Genomic DNA, 25,928 nt, shown 5'->3' on the forward strand with positions numbered 1-25,928 from the left:
TTATATAAATAAATACTCTGGCAGATTAATTATCATATCTTATTCGGCACCTGAACATCCTTTAAAAACCCTAAAAATTTCTGAATCTTTAATTGATTGGTTAGTGCACTACGTGGGTTCAATAGAACAATTGAAAAACTCAAATTGAAGTGTATGACTCATGATTTTGGTTCTAAAATCAAATTAGTTTGATGAAGATGCGGGGCGATTGTATTTGTGAAAGGAGAAGATCAATTTCTTGTTATTTACGACTATGTCATCGCCTAAATTTCACTTTTTGTTCAGTTCGCACGTTTAGTACTTTTTTTTACTTTATATGATAACTTACCCCCGGTGCGTTAAAACACATTCAGTTCAATGATCCAACTAGTGAACATCACTTATTTGCATAGTCTACCATCATCACACTAGTTCCATTGAACCTAAATGATAGGGGCATGAATCGAATATGAGTAGTTCTAACTCATTTTAACGTTCGAGAATGGCTCATGAGTAATCATGCTCGCGTAATTTGATTTCTTTATTAATTTTATTTATATATCAACTGATAATCATTAATTTACATACAACTTAATATGTATATTATTTTGTTACTTATTTGTGATTTTATATAAATAATAATTTTATTATGTAAATGTATATTAAATGTAGTTTTATAAATAGTTGCGTCGTTTAGACTTACGAGCTCGATAAATGAAACTCTGTTTGACTCGTTTATTAAACGAGCTTACTTTTAGATTTGATCTTGCTTAAGCTCAAAAGTGCTCGGTAATTACTGTAAAAAGTAATTACCGGTATAAATGAATGTATTGACGACCACAAACGAACTAACTTAAAAAAACATAAATGAAGATAAAGGAGTCTAAATAAACAAACGTAAACGAATGTTCACCAACATAAATGAACAAACGAGACAATGAGGCATGTTTTCAGTTTGTTCGTTTATTAAGGTAGGAACATAAACCAACTTCTCGCGAACGGTTCACATGCAATTCATTGAACGTTCATTTCATTTACGGGCCTGATTATGATCATATTTACAATATCTTTTAGGTTCTTGATGATCTTTTGCCTTTATGTGTTTTTACTTTCTGATGATTACTTAGGGTTTTTTAATCTTTTCTGTACTTTTGGAGAAATTAACTGATGTTTTGATCTTTAAAGCCCTTGATTAATGTAACAACTCGGGTTTTTCAAATTAATATTCTTTTATTAAATACCTTACTCGTTTCGATGTTCGGGTTATTTTATCACGTTTATCGAGAAGATTAATTATTAGTATATTGTTTTTTAATTAGTTAATTATTATATATTTATAACTTTCATGATTTGGCAAAATGATCCCAAACATAAATTCTTAGCCGTTTTTGCTTCCAACCTAAAACCCTTGAGGACTAAAATGCAAACTCCTATTATAACCCATCATAGAATCTGGATAACCCGATAACCTAAACCCAAATTTCGTAACTCGATTGTAATTGAGAATTCTTGGACCTTAATTCTCGTAGTGTTTATAGAAACTGAATCATGTATCATGTTATACATACCTATTCGGCCTAACCAACAATCCTAATTAAGTTATATCAATCTATTTGATTCGTTTTACCATTTTACGCATAGCCGACCCTAACCCTAAATCAATATACATATAATCGTTTATAATAATGCAATTAAACTTGCAGACACGATCCTCAATCCCTAGTCGTCCTTAACCCTCAAACGAGTTGGATTTTCATTGTTGTTTGCATGTCTGTTCATCTCGAAGTAAAACCGTCATTATCCCCGCAACTTAACCAGTTTTATAACATCGTTTGAGGTAATTGATACGTATTTTCAGTTTGTCTTTAATCCACAACCGTTAACCCTAAGGTTAATTGATCCACAATAAACGTTTTGATCGACTGACAATCCTAGGGTTCATTATGAATTGTGGGTTTTTGAGTCTATTAGTTAAATGTTTCTGACTTAAGGTTTATACCAATTAAAAAACACCAGCATGCATGGCTGGTGTGTGTGTGCATCTAAGACTCTTATGGCTGGGGGCGTGGGATTTGACCCCCCCACCCGATTTTGTCTCTTTTTTTTTGGTTTCTTTTTTATACATTATGTGACATTCGTCAATTTCGGGTCTTGTTTGTATTCGTTTTGCATTTGTTTTAAAACGTAAACCGACCCGTTTTGTAAACCGAAACCTTGGATATAATCAAAATGATGGATTTTATGTTACAATATTGTTTTGCACTTGTTGGGTCTTGAAAACATTCATTTCGGTATTTAAAACGCGTAAAAATCACTTAAAACGAACTACATGGACTAAATCTGCCAAATAACAAAAGTTGGGGAATCAGGAAATCAACCCCGTCGTGCCGCGCGTCGGGGGACACCCAATCCCATCGCGTAGCACGAACAGCATCCGCTGCAGCTACGGGTTTTTGTTGTTTTGTGCTTGTTTTGACCCCTTTTTGCATGAAACTTCTTGTGTTTAACACCCATATTTGACCACCAACATTACCCTATATATACACACCCTTTCTCCTTCATTATTCCTTGCTACATCTCCAAAAACTCTCTCAATTCTCCAAAGATCCAAGGTTGTTTTATTTTATGTGTTCTTGAAGGTTTGACTTCCAAATGTCAAACCAAGTTCATTCTTTCATTCTATTTAGCTTATGTAGTCTTATTAATACTTATTTATGCTGGCACAACATATATATAATACACACCCCTTGCTACCTTTGGTAGTTACTTCTCCAAATATACACCCCTGTTATTTGGGCATGTGGAGACCATCAAGGAACGTATTGTGAGATGGAACAATTTGATTTTTACTCGCTTAAGACACACAAGTGTGTTTTTAGCTATCAAGACTTGTATATTTCCTTAAAAATAGTTTACAAAATGATTTTAATTATTTTCTTAAGTACTTGGAAATGTTGGATCCAACTTGATCTCATAACATAGTTCAGACCGACAAAACCGAACACTCGCTTAGCGTGCGTTGTTAGTTCTAAAACAATAGAACTACATACTTAGTTAAGTTTTAATAGGTTTTATTGAGTTATCTCATAACATTCATTATTTTGGAAAGTTGACTTTGGGTTTGACCAATTATCAAGACCCGAACCAACAACCCGAACACTCTTTAAAGACCCGTTTTAGTATCTTTGTTCCAAAGAAACTTGCATTTAGCATTTTTCTCACCTTATTACTTAACATAGGGTAAGTAAATATTAAGGTTAGATACTTTAATTCGGTTTCGAGCAAACTTACATTTTTAAAAGGTTATTATTACAAATTCTTAGATAGTTACATTATAAACCTTGAACTTTAATTGTTTAGTTTTTGCAACAATTATTTTATTTAAAGAGGTTTAAGACAACCTTTCTAAATCCAAGACTTTCTTTTATTTGGGCTTTATACGTTAACTCGTCGTTCCGGCAAATCTTCAAATTACCAATTTTTCAAGTTTATTACTTGAACGTGAGTAACTTCATACCCCGTTTTCTATCTTTTATTTTGAGGGTGACATTTCATCTTATCTAAACTAAATATTTTATACTAGGGTTGTAAACCACAAACGTTATTTGTATACCTTACTTAAATAAATGCTCGATTTGGTGTTCTATGATTATATGCATATGTGTTTATCGTTTTCGGTTGGTGGAACTATAAATCTTAGTCTATTTGGCATCCCCTTATAGCAAGGTGTCGTTAACGTAATGCAATTAACGATAAATATGAAATCCTAGACTATTTGGCATCCCTTTATAGTAAGGTGTCGCTAACGTAATTCTGTTAGCGATTTTATCTATTTATCCAAGTTATTGCTTTTATTTATTGTTTTGTATACAATTTTTGTGGCTTTTCTTACTATATAAATATGTGCTCAAACTTATGAATTGCTCACCAACCTTTGTGTTGATAAACTTTATTTTATGAAATGTTACAGGTTTGAATCTAGGTTGATTATGGAGTTTGGAGAAGAAAACATCACAAATACCTCTAGGATATTAGCAAAAATGAACAATATTTGATTTGCTATATTTTGTTACATATTGTTGTATTTGACTTATGAATATTTGGTTATGTGACATTTTCGGTGTTGTGAAATGAAATGAGTTTGTTAAATATTGTCGCTTTAAATAGTGTCATGCGCTTTTGGGCAATCGTTGCACCCCGGCATGTTCCGCCGCCTTTGGTCGGGGCGTGACACATTAATTCTTTTAAGCTTTATATTTAATATATTAATCATTTAAATTATATTATTAATATAAAATAATCAAATTTTATTTTATATAAACAGACCACTTTTTCCGAACCTTGTTAAAACTCATGAATACGTATATTTACATATATATGTGTGTGTGTGTGTGTAGATATCTACATATACTAATAAAAGAAAATAATTCTGGACACATGGCATTTTGAGATTAATTCTTACTATCAAATTTTCGCCAAATCACTTCTTTTCTATTAATGGAAAAGAAAAAAAATCTTGTAACTAAATATAGTATTGATTATAAATTCAACATACCGTATTAATTGGTCAAGCTTTATTGATTGAATTATTAATGCCACCAATTATATTCTTAACATACTTAATATAAAAAATATTAATATAATAATTACATGTCATAAATATATTTTCTTTAAAATTGAAATGTATATATAAAAGAGTTTATGTTAAAGAGTACGTTGACATTCAATTTTTGAGACATCTTCATATTGAAGAAAACTATAATAATTTTTTGCAATTTTTTTTTACAAATATTCAGTCTTAAAAATCATAGACAAATTTTCCATTTTTATATGTATTATAAGACTAGTTTGATAGTTGTACAACTATGTGTTTATAAGGACAATATGAAAGCTATTCAGAAAGGAAAATCTGGTGTATTTTTTGCTATGGTCGGGTATGGAATGTAAAACATTTTTGTGAAAGACTTTAGCTACATCTTTCACATCGAAATGACTCATTGTTTTAAATGTTGCTTCAAGTGATATTGCTTCATTATTGTATACCCATGGTAGAACATCCCATTCTCGATATAAAATTTAAATATATTTGATGATATAAAATGACTATATTTGTAATGCATTTTTCTTACATAATATAAAGAAACTTTATTATCTTTTTTATTTGTGTTAAATTATTTATTATAATTTATACATTAATTTATCTCGTGTAATACACAGGTTTCTAAAGCTAGTATATATATATATATATGTGTATATATATATATATATATATATATATATATAATAAGTATGAACTTGATAAAGGTTTTATAATAATGATGTAAAAAAGGTTTTGTTTATTAAAATAACATAATTAAAAATAATATTAGGTATTTTATAAAAGATGTTATATTTTTATAAATGATTTATTTGCAAGTAATTATTTATTTGTTATATTAACTTAAAAAGAAACCTTTATTAATAATATGCAAATGTATTCTTGAATTAAACAAATATTTACTATTATACAACTTTAAATAAAAACAATATTGTTAATGAAAAGGGTTTGTTTTATTATTTATGTAATCATTATAAAATAAACGATTAAATAAATTGTTTAAAGTCTCGTTTCCCCTTTAATCTTTGTTAGATCATTTGTTAACTTGTAATATTTCTCGATTATTACTACTTAGGCATTTTCCCGTTGATACATTTGGAGCATGACGTTTATTCTCTTAACGCAATTATTCTTTTGTTTATTGCTAAGGTGAGTATCTCACTCCCCTCTTTTTTACTATTTTTGGGGACATATGCATTCGTAGATATTTGATTACTATATATTACCCAACTTACAACTGTTAGTCATGTGTGTTTAACAATTTATGCCTAACTTGTTATATGCTTATATGCTTTACTTGAATACATTTCGGAGAGGTCCAACATATTCTCATACTAGTATGATCATACGCCCGTCGTGTTAGCCATCGTCCAATTCGTCTGGGATCGAGCTTACCGACAACATATTTACTTGCTCATTTGGTTAAATTGCTTATCTCACTTGACCCAGTTTGCATTTTTATTTATTATCATATATTTTTACAAAATTTGGTGTTTTACTCACTCAACCTAGCGTTGGAAAAACTTATTTATATTTTTAACGCATATGCATGTCATCGTGTGATGTGATTCTCAAGCTTGTTTTGAAGAAAACTTATGATTGCAAGCTAGAGAGCATAAACAAGAATTTGAATTTTTTTTTACTTATCTTAATTATGGATTATGTACTTGGTATTTGACAATTGTTGGAATTATTTAATATGAATTAATAGATATTATAATTTTAATTATTGCATGATAGTAGCTTGAGAGCTGTGAGCAATCAGCTCACACCTCAGTATTTCCGCCATAAGTTAGGACTGACAATTAAAGATCACCCCAAATAACATTGTATTTTGTCATTTGTGTGCTACAACAAACAATGGTGTTCTTTTGCATCTTTTTTTATTTTTCTCTTTTTATTATTGTTTTTTGTGTGATTTGGTCAAAATCTTTCTTAATTTCAAGTTTTCAACAAAGATTTATTTTTGTAGGTAGATTATGTTTTCATATAATCTTAAATATATATATAAACGAAACCTTCAAAAGCTCTCTGGTTGTTTCTTACTTTTTCTCAAGCTACCAGATTGCTTTATTTGTAAATGAAGGTTTCTCATGCATTTGACCCGAATTCACGGGTATGGTTCTCACCAAACCCAGATAGCCTTTAAACGGGTTATAGCATCTCATTAAATTAAAAATTAATCTCACCAAATATTTGATGTAAAAATTCATATAAAATAGGGATATACTAAAAATTAATATTTGATTTCTTTAAAAAAGGTATATATATTATTCATAATTAAAAAACAATTTATAATAAAAATATAAACGGGTCATGAGTATCACCAAACCCAAATAGCTTTTAAATCGGGTTAACATCTCATTTATTTGTGAAATTCTTTCATCATCAATACTAAGTATATTATTAACTTTTGTACAATAAATAAAGTTAAAATCCAAAGAATATATAAATATTATAAACGAATAATGAAAAACAAAACCCATAACCAGATATTAATTTTTGATATATCCATATTTTATAGGATTTTCATATAAAATATATGGTGAGATTAATTTTTAATTTAATGAGATGTTATACTCGTTTAAGAAATATCTGGGTTTGGTGAGACCCATACCCGTGAATTCGAGTCAAATGAATGACAAGCCTTCATTTATAAATAATGCAATCAGATGGCTTGCATTAATGTAGGGAACAACCAGAGAGCTTTTAAAGATTTTGTTTATATATACCTTAAACGGGGTATAACATCTCATTAAAATAAAAATTAAACTCACCAAATATTTGATATGAAAATTCCTATATAATAGGGATATACTAAAAAGTAATATCCAATTTTTTTTTTGAAACATTGAATTCCTCATTATATAGAAACATAGATATTACATCAACATAGCAAGTAGGCGGGCAAGCAATGAAAAGCGGGTAATGAGTCTCACCAAAACCAGATAACTTTTAAAACGGGTTATAACAACTCATTTATTTGTGAAACCCTTTCAACATCAGATCTTAATTATATTATTAACTCTTTCACATTAAATAAAATGAAAAAAAATCCAAAAAAATGTATAAATATTTGAACGAATAGTGTAAAACAACCCCATAATACAGGGGATAAAAGCTAGTTTATAACACACTAGTTTGAGCCCCGTGTACTACACGGGGAATTGATGAAAATCTTAAAATTTGAACATTAGTCAAAATACAATCGACAACACAATTATCATATATTGTTAACAAAATTAAAATTTTTATTAAAATTATAGGAATTACTAAATAAACATTACACAAATATTTACTAATAAGAAAAAATTTCCTTGTACACTACGTTTGCGATTGTGTTGGTCAATATACCTAGTTTATCAGTAATCAAAATTTTAGTCAATGTCTGCTTGTAAATCTTGACAAAACGACGTATAGATGTCCGTGTGAAAACACAGGTCCTTTTAAGTACAAGCCAACCATAAATAATAAAACAAGATTATGTATTAATCTTAATCTTAAATATATATATAAATGAAACATCCTTAAATTCTCTTAAGCTACCAGATTGTTTTATTTGTAAATGAAGGTTTCTCATGCATTTAAACCGAATTCACGGGTATGAGTCTCACCAAACCTAGATAGCCTTTTAAACGGGTTATAACATCTCATTATATCAAAAAATAATTCCATCAAATATTTTATATGAAAATCCTATACAATAGTGATATACTCAAAATTAGTATCCGTTTTTTTAAAGATATTTATAATCAAGAAACAATTTTATTAAGTAAAAAAAAGTGGGTCACGGGTCTCACCAAAGCCAGATAGCCTTTTAAACGGGTTATAACATCTCATTATATTAAAATTAATCTCATCAAATATTTGATATGAAAATCATATAAAATAGGGATATACTAAAAATTAGTATCTGGCTTTTTTAAAGATATTATTTATAATTAAGAAACAATTTTATAGTAAAAAAAAGCGGGTCATGGGTCTCACCAAACCCATAATCAAATCATAAATATATTAATAACTTCCTTATAACAAATAAAATTAAAATTCAACAAAATATATTAATATTAGAAACAAATAATATATAATAATCCCCTATTACATGGAATAAAAGCTAGTTATATATATGATAGCTAAGAAAAGAACTTCATGATTCCAGCTTTCCAAAATAAACCAAAAGAATAAATTTAAATGCTTGTATGTCTATAAAAAATTTATGAGAATGTAGTTAACATATATAATGAAAATTTTTAAAGAAGAAAGTATTTTAATTGACTTTTATTTTATATGCCTGAAAATACTATAAAATAATAATAAAGCAATGTTCCGATCAATTCAATCCCATTTGACATATTCTTTTTCTATAGCTAAATTATTTCATTTTATTACTTGAGGATAAACATGTCGTTAAAATATAAAAAGAAAAAAAAAAAGAAGAAATAAATAAACATTAACACACTTGCCTTATATATACATAAGAATAAGGCTATTTTTGGTTGAGTAATGATCCACAAGGGATCCAAATAACAAAATGGGTTTAAATATTGTGAGGATGGCTGAGAGAATGACAAGTGACACATAGTAGTATTCTTTTATTAGAGTAGTAGATTTTGTATACAATTTTATTACAGGAAACAAAGGATGCAAGAAATAATTTGTTGGCCCGCTAACACTTTTTTTTTAATTCTTTTCCTTAATATTTTTTTCAATAGTTAAATGTTAAATTTGTTCATAAAAATTATTCTATAAACATAATATTTTTAATTAAAGTGATTTACCAGATGTTAAGTATTTGACACATTTGACCCGTTTCATTTTGATGCACAGATTCTTGCGCCAAAGACGCAAATTTCTATTACATAACAAGTCAACTAGCCTACAAGAACAAGTTTGTATGAACGAGCAGTCGACTCGTTTGAGAAAATGTAAAAAAGAGAATATTCATATTTAAGCATAAAACGTACCGTCATCTGAATTTGACGTGATTCTTGATGTAAAGCAACAATCGGTTCAAAGAGTGATTGCTAACCAAAGGGTCCGGGTCAATGGACCAGGGGTAACCGAAAGACATATTTGGGTCAAAGTCAAACCCAGAAGCATTTGATTGACTTGAATCAGATATCTGTAAGTTATCAAGACTTTATAAAGCTTCAAAGTGTTAATTTTGACCGGTTTACATGTGGATGGTCCACTTGTGTTTGATAATATAATTTCTAAGTTGTTTTATTTTTAAAATTTAGAATAGGGGTGTAAACGAGCTGAACCGAGCCCGAACTTGACTAGACTCGAGCTCGGCTCATGGGTCGTTTTTTCAAGCTTGAGCTTGGCTCGTTACATATTTAATACTTTTTACCTTATTTTTTTGTGATGATGAGACTTGGTGGATGTTATATTATTTAATATCCATATTAAATAAAAATTTGGTAAGCAAAAAAAAGTAATCATTCAATCTACCTTGAACTTTTGATTTTCAAACCATGACACTTAAAGAGCGACGGAGGGAATATAATTCTATGTTCCCGCATATGTGCACCCCCATCTCTCTCGAAATCTCATCATTTCTATCTCAAAATCGTACGTGATGCCTACGTGGATGAGAGGAGGGGTGAAAGATGGATTGAGATAGGATGACTACCCTCACCACCCTTGGTTACCTGACGCCGGTGAAAAAGTTGGCTGACACAACATGTTGCTTACACCTAAACACTTTGTAAATATTTGTAAAATTAATGACTTATAATAACCAAACTGATTGAAATTTTCATCACAAACTTTGTGATCATTCAAGATAAGCTTTTATTGTTTACAACAAACTCATGTGTATAATCTTAATGAGATGCTTAATAGGATAGTTTTGTGACATCTGATGTCACTAAACCAAACAGCCATATCCAAAAAGAAAGCTAAATGTACTCCTAAAATTTTCTACATAGAAATTAGAAATAATTTTATATTTAAGGGGTGTTTGAGATAGCTTATTTTCACTACCTTATAACTTATTAACTTTTTGAAAAATAATAAGGTGTTTGAGATTGTTTATATCCTGAGAGAAAAAGTTTCATAAGTTATAATATTATAATTTATTAACTTAATGAAAAATTATAAGAAGACAAAATAAGGAATCACAAACATCCCCTTAACACACTTTTTACCTTATTACTAAAAAAGGATTTTTCATCTTTCTCCAAAAAGTGAATATGTCTAGGTTATTTTTCTTTATGCGTTACATACCCAAATAAGTACAAAGTAAAAAGTTGATGGTGAGATGCGTTTTAAAATTGGATTTTTAAATTAAAATGTGAACATGTGTTCGTAGTACGTACGTCCATTTTTCAACGTTTACATGTCAATATTCATTCATATAATATACTAATAATCCATGATGCAATTTACCTAACTAATAACAATCAAAATATTTTATTTGATTATGTTTACTTCCAGAAAAGTCCAAAATATCACACTTTTCGAATACATTTTTCTTTTCTTTTATTAGAACTCCGGTACGTCATTAAGAATAAATAAATAAATAATAATCCTCAATCGGGTGGCATAGTTTCAAATTTTCTTTTGGAAGATTCGAACCAATAGTAAAACGAATCAACAAAATCAAATTTAGTTGGTTTGATAGGTTTAAGTGTTTAACTATGTCCAATAATTTGTTAAATTTTCCGATCGAGCTTAGAGCATTGTGACAATACTTTATATTCCAAACTAAATTCATGGTCTGATGTTTATCATTGGAGGAAACCAGCTGGAGGAGAGAGACACAAGACAATTTGTGAACACGAAATAGTTTGTAGGAGTCTGACATGGCCATTTTAACAAGATGAGATGGATAGTGAGGTGACGGTTTGAAACAAGAACGAGTATTAACCATTAGAAGAGAAATAAATGCTTTTGTAGGTTGGTTAGAAATATGATATTGCATGCTAAGCTGACGATTTAACTAGGATTTTGCATTGGAATGGCCTTATACGGTATCTCGGCATTAAAACAACTAGTTCAAATAACGAGATTTTACTTGAAAATTCATGCATACCATTTACATATTGTAGCTTATGACTTATGAGTATTATTTAGAGATTATAATATATATTAGTGGTATAGTTTTGAATTTCGTGCATACTATTTACATATTGTACTATTTAATTAATATTCATTTAGTTACACGCTTAACCCTTTAGCTTCTTTAATTATAAAATTAATCTCATAACTTTTTAATATGATAACCCTTATGTTTCACTAAGGTACACAAGTAACCTAACAATTTTATAATATGGTACGAAACGATATCGTAACGAACCAAATCGATACCGACTGAGTTCCCGCTGCAGTGGATGGGTTTAAAGCAAGAAGCTTATTTTCAAGCGTAAAATTTTAATTTAGTAAGACTCTCCACTATGGAGGTATAGTGGGTGAGGGGGGGGGGTAAAGGGGCGGTAAAGGCTTTGTATACCGCCGGGGGGCAATATAAGGGAGCGGTAAGGGTGGGGAGATGTTGGAATGACCGGTGGTAATGGGGTGTTTTGGTGGGGCCACCTTAGATTTCACTCTCTCTCGCTTTCTCATACACACACACACATAGGGGATGGATCTTGCGAGAAGTGATATTACAGCGAGAAGTGCGAGAAGTGAAGGTATAACTCAATTAATCTCTAATTTCACTCCCTTTCATATGATGTTACATACAAATATGTAGGTTGGTTGTATTTATGTCTTAATTACATATTCAAACCTACCTACAAACATATAAATGTACCGAGCCACATTCAAACCTATGTACCTACACACATAGAAACATACATACACATATACAAATATACGTACACATATACAAACATACGTACCTACACACATACATATGCACCTACACATAAGAAATGGAGTGAAATTAGGGATTAATGGAGTTACACCTTCACTTCTCGCACTTCTCGCTATAAAAAAACTTCTGAAATGATCCAATACCCCCCCACACACACATATATGTGTGTGTGTGTGTAATGAGGCGATAAGGGGGTTTCGAACCATAGCGGGACAACATAGTGGAAGGGCTTTAAAACCCCTTGCTCACGTGGCGATGACATGGCACCGTGGAAGGGATTTAAACCCCTCTCCATAATGAACAACGTAAGGCTATGCGTAGTTGAGGGGCTACAAGATGGGGCGTTTTGCGCCGTGTGGCGCCCAGTCAGCAAAGGGTAGAAATTTGTTTTTAGGGTGTAATGGTGTAGGGGCTTCAAATAGTAATATATATATATATATATATATATATATATATATATATATATATAATATATATATAACACATACTAATATAATAATAATATTCATTTCTTCCTTTCCGATGACAAAAACATCCTGCCCCCGCACCTTTTCGCCCCAATATCGCCGGGGGGCGGTGTTCCTCCAAAATTTCGCTCAAATTCGCTTGTTTGTCGCCCCATTACATATGGCTTAATAAGCAAACAATTTTCTTTAAAATTGAATGGATTGATATACACGTCAACCCATATAAGTTGAAGAACATATGTATAGTTCACTTTGTGTCACATCAACGTCATATGATTCATATCACACTCCATTTCGTTCCACTCTCCCGGTCAACTAACAAAATATTGAAATCCATGATTTCTCAGTTTTAAATAAAAAAAGGTCATATTAAAAATGGAGTCTAAAATAGTAATTTTATATTGAAAAGGGTAAAACAGGTTAATTTTTATGAGATATCCTACAGTCCCACACCTTTTTTCACTACGAGTAGTACTAGTGAGTGATATCCCACTCAACGCAACATTGTCACTTAAGCATGAAAATATGAACCATACCGTATAGCCTAGAGCGATTTTTAGATTCACATTGCCTATTCATACAAACTTTTTGTGTGACCCACATGTTTTTAAGTACCAAACTCATAACCAATCCAACAAATATTAAAAAATAAATAAGGGCAAACAATGTTCCCTAAATTTACAAAAAATCACTATATTTCTCTCTTCACCCTATAATTTACACTCACAATCACTCACAACTCCACCCTATAATTTGCAAATTCCCAACACATAATTATATGGGATGGGATGAGAATGCTCTTATGTTTCATTAAGGTACCCAATAACCCAACAATTTTATAATATGGTATGAAACGATATCGTAACAAACCAAATCGATACCGACTGAGTTCTCGCTACAACAGATGGGTTTAAAGCAACAAGTTTATTTTCAAGCGTAACATTTTAATTTAGTAAGACTCTCCACTATTGGTGGTATAGTTGGGGGGGGGGTAAAGGGGCGGTAAAGCCTTTGTACACCACCAAGGGGCGGTATAAGGGCGGCGGTAAGGGTGGGGGAGAAGTTGGAACGACCGTTGGTAATGGGGGTGTTTTGGTGGGGCCACCCTAGATTTCACTCGCTCTCTCTTTCTCGTACACACATATATATATATATATATATATATGTGTGTGTGTGTGTGTGTAATGAGGCGGTAAAGGGGGTTCGAACCATAGCGGGTCAACATAGTGAAAGTGCTTTAAAGCCCCAAGTGTCCACGTGGAGGAATTTAAATCCCCCTTCATAGTGAACAACCTAATATGCAAACAATTTTTCTTTAAAATTAAATGGATTGATACACACGTCAATATATAAGGTCTAAGACTATGAATGTGGTTCACTTTGTGTCATATCAGCGTCATATGACTCATATCACACTCCATTTCGTTAACTCTCTCCCAGTCAACTAACAAAATATTGAAATCCACGATTTCTCATTTTTCAAATAAAATAATAAGAATATATTGAAAATGGAGTCTAAAATAGTAATTTTATATCGAAAAGGGCATAGCGGGTTGATTTCCATGAGATATCCGACAGTCCTACACTTTTTTTTTCACTATGAGCAGTCCCTCAACTAATGAGTGATAATCCACGCAATGCAACATGGTCACTTAATCGAGTAAATATGAACCATACCGTATAGCCTAGAGCGATTTTCAGATTCACGTAGTCTGTTCATACAAAACTTTTTGTGTGACCTATATGTTTTTAAGGACTAAACTTATACCATATATAAAACATGAAGGACTTCAACATTATTATACAATAACATCACGTTATTCATGATTTAGATGTGTGGCCACCCATAAACTCCCACACAATTAACTCACCCCCAAAACACATCAAATCCCAAAACTTATCACCAAAAATGTCATCTGGGTGTCTTCTCCTCTGCGAGATCATCCTCTCGATATTCCTACCGCCTCTCGGCGTCTGTCTCCGCTACGGCTGCTGCACGGTAACCCGGTTTCCGATTACGCACACCAACTGTTTGATAAAATGCCTGAACGAGTGTTTTTAATCTTGCAGGTTGAGTTCTTCATATGCTTGGTGTTGACCATTCTGGGTTATCTTCCTGGGATCATTTACGCACTTTATGCTATTATTTGCATCAACCCGGATCGCGACGTTGACCGATATGAGAGGCTTGCGTAACAAGTGATCTGTGTTTGAAACTGTGTGATCTGTTATAGTTTGATGTTGTTCTTGATGTTGTTGGTTGCTACTATCATGTTTTGTATTAGTTTTCGGGTTTGAGTGTGTTGTGTAATTTGGGTGTTTATGTTTCTTGAAAAGTTTTGAGCTTGATGATGAGTGTTGTGAAGATTGATTTAAGATTAGGAACCCATATGAAATATTATGAGGGTTAGAGGTGTACCGTGTACGAAAGCGTTTCGGGTTGGGTTGGATTATGAACAGAACCTGGTTTGTAATAAACTAGTTTGGGTTATAAACGAGTTTAAGAGGAAAAATGTTCGAACTCATCAAATTGAGGATTAGAGGTGTGCAAAATCGGTTCGGGTTGGGTTATGAACTGAACCGGGTTGGTCAACAAGTTATAAAAATTGGTTTGTAATAAAATAGTTTGGGTTATAAACGGGTTTAAGAGGAAAAATGTTCAAACTCATCAAATCGACTTGGTTCAGCTTATAAGCCGGTTTGAGGGAAAAAAGGTTATTTTGGTATGGTTTTCAAATCTAGTGAATGCGACTGCGAACTGGTATACGAAATGGCAGGTTGGGTTTGGTCCCAACTGGTTTTGCCCAAATCGATTTTTTTAGACTAGGTGGGCCGGGTCAGAAACCGTTTTAACGGGCTCAGACCCATTGTCTAATGTTGATGTCTAGTGTCTAGTCCCAAATTGATTAATATTCTCATCTTAAATTAAATTGGGCTAAAGCATGTTTAGATTGCATGTTTGTGTATTTTAATACTTTATAGATAACTAATCTTGTGTATAGAATTGTAAAAATCGCATAAACATTTGTATATGGTGCTCGCTGGATATGATGATGATAAAGAAAAAGAGTGGATTATGCTGTTACATAACAACATTGAGATGTATCAAAGTTAAAGCAACAACATGTTAACGGTGTTTATGTGGCTCTTGAAACTAACTAAAAATTGGGCTTAAATTTCAAGTCATTGGTCTTGATATACAAAGATTTGTGTGTTTTTTGATGACCTTTTAGATGTATGATATTAAAAAATATAACTTCATATATGTGAAAATGATCAAATGTAATAGTTTGGATAGAATATTTCATTTAAATTGCTAGCTGTAGACCCAACTGTCAATTAAGATCCAAGATAATTAAGAAGTCCATGGTATACTGCAATTGTGACTAGAGGTGCATAAAAACCAGTTCCTCGACTCGACGCGAACCTGTTTGGAACTGTATAGTGAAAACGTTTTAACCCAATTGAACCCGTTGGTTGGAACCGGTTCATAACATTCTTCATTGAAATCTTTTAAGCTTAACCAACCCGGTAAAAATTTTTGCAAAACCCGATCAAACCCAATAAAAAAAACCCACTAAGAACCCAAACCGGTTTTGACTTTTGATGACTAATTCAAACTTATTTTGACTTGGGAACACGTTTGTGCATCTCTATATGTGATTAGTTAACTGGGATATTGAGTTTGTATTTTAAATTAGGGTTCATCATTTGAAACATATACAAGTTATGTTCGATTGGTTTATTGATGAAATAGACACAACTTATGAAAATTTTCTTCATATAGTGGATGTATTATTTATTTTAATTGTGGTTAAGAATCCGGTGTTTTATTAGGCAATGTGACTAGGTAAGTGAAAAGTAAATTTTCCCTTTCTTGGGAGTATCACTTATGTGTAGATAAGTGATCATATTGAACATAGATACTCGTGAGTCGTAGACAAGGATCATTTCGTTTAAGTGATAAAAGCAACCCTTTTAGCTTCTTAACTTATGTATGAAGGTATGACTTTGGTGGCTGGATAAGCACTTTCTAAACTATAGGTTTACAACAACTTTCATAATGTCTTTCAACACCCATGACATGCCTTTTGAAATCCTCTGTAAATGTTGTCAAATCTAAACAATAGATGAGTAGTTTTCATCTAAAAGAATGTTTGAACTATTGAATGCATAGCAATCCAATACATAATAATGTTTTGAACTCCGGCATATGTTATGAAAATTGTCTAGTCCACATGCCTCGACCTGAATCCCATCTCTAATCGTTACCCCCAAAGTATAAAAGTTGAACCCAATGCTAGAGTACATAATCTTGATCATAAGTTATGATCTACAAAACTTTTTTGAAAATTTATTAGAAATTGTACTTGATAAAAACAAGGATTATTGAAAATTGATTTAAACGACTTTTTATATGTTCTATCTTATAAATTAAACAATCTAAATTACAGTTATGCAAGAACAGTAAATGAATGATAATATAATATATGATTGGTATAAGACAACATATGTAAATACGGATTTGTGTACATATATAAATCTGTAACTGGTACAAGTACAAAACATGAAAATTTTAGATTTAAGAAAATTTACCGGCGGCGACAAAAGGGCGATAGTGGAGTCTTGAGGAGATCTATAAAACGATGAAACAGCATAAAATAGGATTAAGGTTTTAAAGTAGTTGGTAGCTTCTAAAGAGTCAGGACATCGATGTTTATTTATTTTTGACTTTTTTTGTTTTTAAATAAAAAAGAAAACTATGATTTGCCTCCCCGTGTAATTTCATCGGGCGCACCATTACCCCCTGAAAATTAAATTGTGCAAGTTGAACCCTTATCTTTCTCCGGCAGGCTCACTCTTGCCCCTACCATTAGTCAACCCCACGTTGACCCGTTAAAATTTGACTGAATTACTTTATTACCCTTGTATCATTATTATAACATCACCAACACCCTTCACCCGTTTAATCGCTCAGTTGTTCTTCTTCATCTCACCATTCACACAAGAATCATCGATTCACTTCTTCATCCCTTCATTTGTGATGTCTCAATCCTAGTCAAGTCAATACTTCACGGGGTCACCTTCCATGCCTTCCCGTGTCGACGATTCTTGTGTGAGATGCTTGTGTGGTGCAGGGACTTGTTACCGGATATCCAGGACTGATACAAACCCGGGTTGTCGATTCTTGTGCTGTGTAAGTGTTTAATTAGTCACGATTTAAGGTTCTTGTCTGTTAATCGATCTTGATTATGTTAATTTGGCTTAGGTCAATTTTAGGGGTAATCGATTATGTTAATTGTGATATTCATTTTGTAGTTGGTTAGGTTGTTTCTTTGTTGATATGTTATGTCCATTACAGATGGGGAGTTGTCGATGGCTAAAATGGGCGAATGATCCTAAATGCCCTAGTTGTGAAAAGGTAATTCAAACAATGGTGAAGATGATGAACAATAAGATGAGTTTGCAAGAATGAAAGTCAAAAAAGTAACAAGCTTGAAGATGTTGCTAGGAATTAGTTGGTTGTTGTTCTTTGTTTATGTTTGTATTTATTGATTAGTTGTTAACATTGTATTTGTAGTATGGGATAATGTATTCTTTGTTGTTGTTATTCTAGTTTATGTTAAATGTTTAGAGTTTCTTGTTTCATCTATTTACTTTAAATTTATGTTCCACACTATCAGTCATGTTGCAGCCATGATGAAATTGAGAAGGATGTATGGCAGTTTGACAATAAAGCAAGTCATTTGGAATATAAGGAGTGTCAATTGAAAGGAGATGATTTGCTGGCTTATTTGGTGCAAGAAGATGAATTAATAAGACCAAGTGAAGAACATGTAATGGAGCCGGGTGATGATTATGATCCTGAGGTTTTGAAAGCAGCTTACGACTACACTAATGAGCCGGTGGAAGATTACTATCATGATCCATATGAAGCCGATCCCGTGTAGAACTCTGACTGGTCAAATGATGATAGTCACTGGAATTTAATAAAAGGTATTTTAACATATATATTATAATATTTCTTTTCTCGTTAAATCAGGCCATATGCATTTCACATGTGGGCAAATTGGTAATTTAACCAATTTATTTAAAAAATATTTTAATAAATAGCAACATATATTATAATCTTTCATATATATATATATATAGGGGAAGGTTCATGTACATTTTAATCTTAACATAAGAACGTAGGAAATAATACCAATTTATAAAAAAATGAGAACGTAAGATTCAATAACAACTAAAATACCAATATACATAAACAATGATTTGTAATAACAAAGAAAAAAACCTAAAAATTACAATAAAAGAATCAAAATCAAGAACAAATACTTATAACAGCAAAAGAAAAAATCTAAGAATAACAACAAAATATATATCAACATATACTTATAACGTCTCATACTCGAAAACTAGCAAATATGAACAAAAAATAACAGCAAACACCTATAAAATTAAACCTAATAATAACAACAAATTCGTTCTCACTGATTTCATGTTAAGAATAAAATGTATTTGATCCTGTTTCTATATATATACATATATATATATCTCCTTATTATTCTTTCTTTCTCTCTTTACACCCTGCCCTTACCACCACGACAACATCAATAGAACCTCCACATCCTATCGCGTATGGCCACTAACGGTACCTGAACCACGACGTCGAGACTCCCCTTCAACGTCCCACTGTCACCCGCCTGCCAATTTCCTACTGAACAAAACATCAATTGCAGAACCGATAATTCAGAGGTGGTGGTCGGACTTGTGGTCGTGATTCTGGTCACCGATGGTGCTCTCGGATGACCTAGGTATAGATTTCCATCCGTTAGATAGGGAGTCTTAGTGTGTAGACGGGTGGTGATATGTGGTCGTGGACATAGAAACAGGCGGCAAACACAGAGCACTGAGTTAGGTGGTGTCATAGCTACTCCGGCGAGGGAATTAGGGCTCCAATATGTAGTATGGGGTTATATGGGTGAGGGATGCCACGTAATAACCCTAGAAAGAAATCAAAAGCCACGTTGTATTTTAAAGTGCCAACTCATATAGCCACATCAGCAAAAACTAAACCCCGTTAATTATTTTTAACGAAGAATCATAAAACAAAAATCATGAAAAATGTGGGACTGCCAGAGGGAAATAACCGATGGGGAATTATTATTAGCCAACTCATTAAAAGTGTGATTATTTTAGTCCAGTAATCCTAAAATATATTATTCAAATATTAATTTAGCCTCCATCCATAAAAAAACATTATTCAAATATTAAAAAAACTAATGCTTATTTCAACATTAATAAACAATAAACTAAACAAACTTTAAAAGTAAATAAAAATGTGAACTTTTTTGTACAAAGCTAATATACATGATAAACAAATAAATAAATGAAAAAAAAATCTTTGTTGAACAAATAAATAAATTATCTGTTACTTATCAAAAAAGGCCCATTATTTATTAAACACGTTCTTTTTTTTTTATAATGAAATGGGTTCTAGCTTTAGAAAGGCCCAGTATTAGTATTAGGTCATGACCTCATGTTGGTCATGTAAGGCCCCGTTACCAGTAGCCCTACTTTCGTGTTGGATTTATTCATAAACGCAGTTCTAAATATCAGAGTTAATTAAAACATTCGCGGAACATTAAAAACATTCAAACCATTACATTCCATAACCATAATTCTTGTCTTATCGAGAATTCATAGTCATTTAAAAACAAAACATAGTGTTTTAAAATAAAACATCATAGCAAAATCTTCAGATGCTAGCTTCGTCCAACTCTGCCATGTGTCCTCCTCAAGCTACCTGCCTTATTCTACTCACCTGCGTGCATACTAAAAGTCAGCTACGCTGAGTGAGTTCTAGTTAATCACATAATCATACAATACCTTCTTACATTTCATACTTAACATCTTAACTTCCTTTCATACACACATAAGTGCATATACTTTCATTATTACCTTCATACTTTTTTTACATACATAATCATACGTTTTATAGAGCCTTTCGCCCTATAACCTCACAGATATTATATGGGTCTGGTCCCTAACATCACAGATATTATAAGGGTCTGGTCCCTAACATCACAGATATTATTAGGGTCTGGTCCCTACCATCACAGATATTATTAGGGTCTGGTCCCTACCATCACAGATATTATTAGGGTCTGGTCCCTTTGTTTCGTGTAACTGTACCGTACCTGTTCATACATACTTTCCTTGACAATACGTGCAATCTCCGAAGAGCGTTCACGTACCATTATCATAACATACATACATTATGCATACATCATATATTCACACATACATCATATCTTTCATCATATTTATCAATCATATCTTAATTACCACCTGACGGTACATGCAATATCTGAAGATCGTTCACGCACCGTCAAACAATCATCATACATAAATCATACAAGACATACACTTACTACTTAAGATAAGTGTATTAACTATCACATCGAGTATGCACACAGCCCCGAAAACATAACAAGGAAGTGGGGCTAGAAACTCACCTCAATGCGGTTGCGTTCACCGTTTACGGTTATCCCCTTCTTGAGCTGTGCACGACTAACTGTATAATAATTATACGTTTCAGTAAACTATCACTACACATATCGCCTATCTAGTTTAATTATTACCCTCAACGAACGGGGGGTCCGGGGGCAGCGCCCCTGGCAGCGGGGTTCTAGGGGCAGAGCCCCGGGCTGGGGTCGAGCTGCCAGGTCAGCTTGGAAAAATTTTATTTCCATTAACTGTCGTAACACATTTTCCATTAACATTTTGAATCGCTAATTAATTTGCTACTTAAAAGTTCAAGGGCCTAATTGTAATTAAATAATTCTTTTCTAAGTCCAGGGACTGTTCTGTCATTCTTTCAAATTTCTAATTCGTTAAGATGCTCTTTAGCGAATTTGTGTTCATTCGTTACTTCTGTCCTTCATAACGAACTGGCTAATTTGTTACTTCATAACGAATTGGCCTTTTTAGCGAATTGGTCGATATTCGTTTGGTCTGCTTAACGAATTGGTCTTCTTGGCGAATGGACCCTCATAGCGAACTAGTCCTCATAACGAATTAAACCTTATAACAAACTGGTCGACATACGAATTGGACTTAACGAACTGAAGCTAGTTCGTCAGTCTTTCCTTAACGAATTAGTACACGAATCAAAGCTAGTTCATTATATTCCCTTAGACGAATCAGCTAGCGAATCACTTCTAATTCGTCAATTACTCCCTAGCGAACTAGGGTTAGGTCAGGGGATGTCAGAACATTCCCTGACACCCGTAACCTCGTATTAACTTTTCCGGCGCCGCCATTGCCGGAAAGCCGCCGGAAAAAACGCGAACTCACCGGAAAAACGAGTTTTAACTCTTTTTTCGCCATTTTTCGCCCCGTTCGATCCAGATCTGAGCTAGGGTGATCCCTAAGCTCATCATAGGTTCGGTTTATACCCGATTCCACCCGGATCTTGTGATTTAAACGGTTAAACGGTGTCGGTTCGTCGTTTCGCAACTATATCTAACGGGTTAAGCTCATACAATATAATACTATCATTACCTCGGGCCGGTTCTCGGTTTCCCTCTTGATATCGGTTGAGAGAGAGAGAGAACTAGAGAGAGAATCTTAAGTGTGTGTTTTGGATGGTGTAAGGGATATGTGTAAATGAATTAAATGGAGGATTAAGGGTATATATATATTTTTGATCATGGGCTTAAGCCCATGGTATTTCCTTCATTCCTCCATAACCCAAGTCCATAACCCATATCCATTTACCCAACAAAAGTCCATCTCGTATTCTATTCAACTAAACCGATAACGACCCGCTATAAAATAAACGAACTTTATTTTATTAATATAACCGAAAGTAGGATGTTACAAGTCATCTTCGGACTTCCTTAAACTAACGAAACATTTTGCAGAGCCCTGGTGACAACAAAAAAAGAAAGAATGAACAATAATACATGGAATCTCAATACTTCTTAGGGGTAACCTAGTTTTTGCTCAGGGGTATCCTAGTACATAAAACCGAGAAGAAGAAGAAAACGTTGCACTAATTTTACACTTCGCCGTAAAAGTTGAGGGGTAACCCGGGAAAAACCCCTGAGTACACTCTAGATCCCCCTGATCTCGAGACTTTTGGCCCATTTATACTAGATGTTGAAGGTCCGCCGCTGCACGTGTTGCACATATGATTATTATGTGTAGCGTATTCAATTGAAAAAAGTTGTTGGAAACCAAAACAAGCTCATAAGGCATGTAAACAAAGGATCATTTTAAATAATGAACAATAGACACCTTAGAAAGCACCTCTACTTCAACTCTAAATCAAGATAGTTTGCAATAATACATGGAATCTTGTCTTTTTTTAGATACATACATCCTGCTAATTGTTCGTCGATAATTCCTTATGTTAAGAAATCATGTGTGGTATTTGGCAATGAGGATAGTCCACTGGAGAATCGAACTTGAACTCATTTCATCTTCGTCCTTCCAGATGGATATACATGTCATTTTGTGATTTGAATTACCTTATGATGTTGGGTTTCATTTAGCAGTGTTCATTGGCTCAATTTTCAGTTGGGGCGGCTCGGAGGTTGTGGCATGTGGGAGCCGCACCATCGACCTGGGCACTTAAATTTTAGGGACACAAGTTTTTTTATACATATTACATATATATGTTTTGTGATGTTAAAAATAAGATTATTTGCAATGGTTTATGAGATAATCACATGCTCAGAATGGTTTCTACTTATAATAAATAGATCGATAAAAGTTATAGCAATGTACATTAACGAATAAAAAATTTCTGTTAAGGCCTACGAGTCATTTTACTTTGGCTAGGCCGAGGTATTTAAATTTTCGGAGACGGCCCTGAATATTTCAGTTTATTTTTCAGTTTATTCTTATTTAGAGATCTTTTTTTAGTTAAAACCATAAAAACCGGTCGGAAACGACTTTGAAACCAAACAGAAAACTGAGTTTGAATGTGATTTTAATGAAAAAAATTCAAATAATCATGATTTGTTATTAGGCTAAGTTTCTAAAGAACAACTTAATTAACTAGTATTTGGTATTTGGTTTACTAGGTTTGACCCAAACTCCGATTTCTGGAACCGAAAACCAAATATATGATTATTCATCAGTTTAATTCTAAGCTATAATCGGTTATTCAATCCTGATGTCATTGTATCATGATATGGGCTTAATTCTATATATACTATAAATACTAGCTTTAGAAACCCGTGAATTACATGGGATAAATTAATGTATAAATTATAATAAATAATTTAATATAAATAAAAAAAGATAACTAAGCCTATTTATATTATGTAAAAAAATGTATTACAAATATAGTCGTATTATATCATCAAATATATTTGACTTTTAAATCTAGAATGAGCTGTTTCTCAATCGGTACACGATAATGAAGCAATGCCACTGAAGGAAAATTTAAAACAATAAGGCCTTTCGATGTGACAGATATAGCTAAAGTCTTTCACAACTTTTCAATATTTAATAAACATGGTTTGTTATAGATTTTTGAATTTCACCAATTATGTTGTGAAATATATTCTAACAATGTACATTAGTATAATATGTAAATATTTATTTGTATAAAAATGTATAGATATAATACAAATAGAGTTTAAATAAACGTGAATAATTTAATTAGATATAATATAAATAGAGTGTAAAAGGAAAGTGAATAATTTTTTATATTTGCCATATATAAGTTTTGGAGGAAAAAAATTGTAAGGATTAACCACAAACTGACACGTGTCACAATTATTTTACTTTATTAGAATAGATAGATTTCCTACTTTTTTAAGTAATTTTGAGATTATTTATATTAAATTAGTAGTTTTAGATTCCTTGTAACACATGAGATGATATAAATAATTAAGTTACAAACAAATCAATACATAATGTATATGAAAAATGTATTACATCTTTCTTTGTATCATTATACATAAATTGATTTTATTTTTTTACACAAAATGATTTTTCCAAAAAATAAATAACTTCATAAAAGAAATAATCCAAGTGCAAAAACATACCCAAAAACACTCAATCTATTGAGAATTTATTCTTAGTATCATATATTTATAATTGAAAGAAGTTTGGTTATGAACCAATTTCGAAGAATACTTCTCATATAATAATAGTTTTGAGCTACACAATGAAAAAAAGTTTGATATGTTTGAGAAGCTTCTCAACTTTGCAAATTGACAAAAAAAAAAGAATAATAGGTTATCTCGTTCATTTTTGTGAATGTTTTATTTCACTTTAGCATAATTTTATACGATATGCTTCACATACAACATTTTGATCACTATTCAAGAAGAAATCAATGCTGACACCATTGTTTCTAATTTGATAAAAGTTAAAAGCATTGATAGGCCTGGAAGTGACATATCGGAAGTGTTTGTCATTTTTTCTTAAATTTTAATAGTGATGGGAAAAATACTCAATGTGCAAAATCTCGAATCTTTTGATTATTTCCAAAAATGTCCTTAAAAATAAATTTGAAAACTAATCAAATTTAAAATTCTTACTTTAATTTGTTTTACATTTTCAAGTCACAACTTTGAACCCGTAACACGTTAGACGATAAATTTATTTGTATTCTCAAATTTTTTAGAATATTCAGATTACCCCTTATTACCCATAACAAATTTGAGCTTGTAGTTTATTTGTATCAAATGATCTAGTTACCAACTTTAACCCGTAATAATCAAATTTAAGTTTCACAAATAGCTCAAAGCAATCATTGATAAAAAAACCCAAGAAACTAAATATGATAAACTTTATTATATTTGAAAGCGATTGATATATAATATCCTTATAATTTAATACATATCCTTAACGAACTGACTTGCCATGACGAACTAGTTCTTGTAACGAATTGGAACTTTTAACGAACTGGTTACTTACACGAAGTAGACTTTTAACGAACTGGTCTCTTATCGAATCAGTCCATGTAGCGAACCAGTCCAAGTAGCGAATTGGACCTTCTAATTCGTTATCTCTTTTAACGAACTGGTCATAACGA

The 25,928-nt window shown here is 32.1% G+C and overlaps 1 protein-coding gene across 1 annotated transcript; it reads left to right on the forward strand.

Annotated features, from left to right (window-relative positions):
* The first annotated feature begins 14,675 nt into the window (after window positions 1-14,675).
* On the forward strand, window positions 14,676-15,192 carry LOC143596902 (UPF0057 membrane protein At2g24040-like). The gene is made up of 2 exons (XM_077075559.1): window positions 14,676-14,864; window positions 14,936-15,192. Exons 1-2 carry the CDS (start codon window positions 14,775-14,777, stop codon window positions 15,059-15,061), a joined length of 216 nt encoding a protein of 71 aa, XP_076931674.1. The 5' UTR covers window positions 14,676-14,774; the 3' UTR covers window positions 15,062-15,192.
* Window positions 15,193-25,928: the final 10,736 nt, after the last annotated feature.

The sequence above is a fragment of the Bidens hawaiensis genome, unplaced genomic scaffold (assembly GCF_021521415.1).
Source record: "Bidens hawaiensis isolate Kalapana, Puna unplaced genomic scaffold, B.hawaiensis_p1.1 tig00047355_1, whole genome shotgun sequence".
NCBI lineage: Eukaryota > Viridiplantae > Streptophyta > Magnoliopsida > Asterales > Asteraceae > Bidens > Bidens hawaiensis.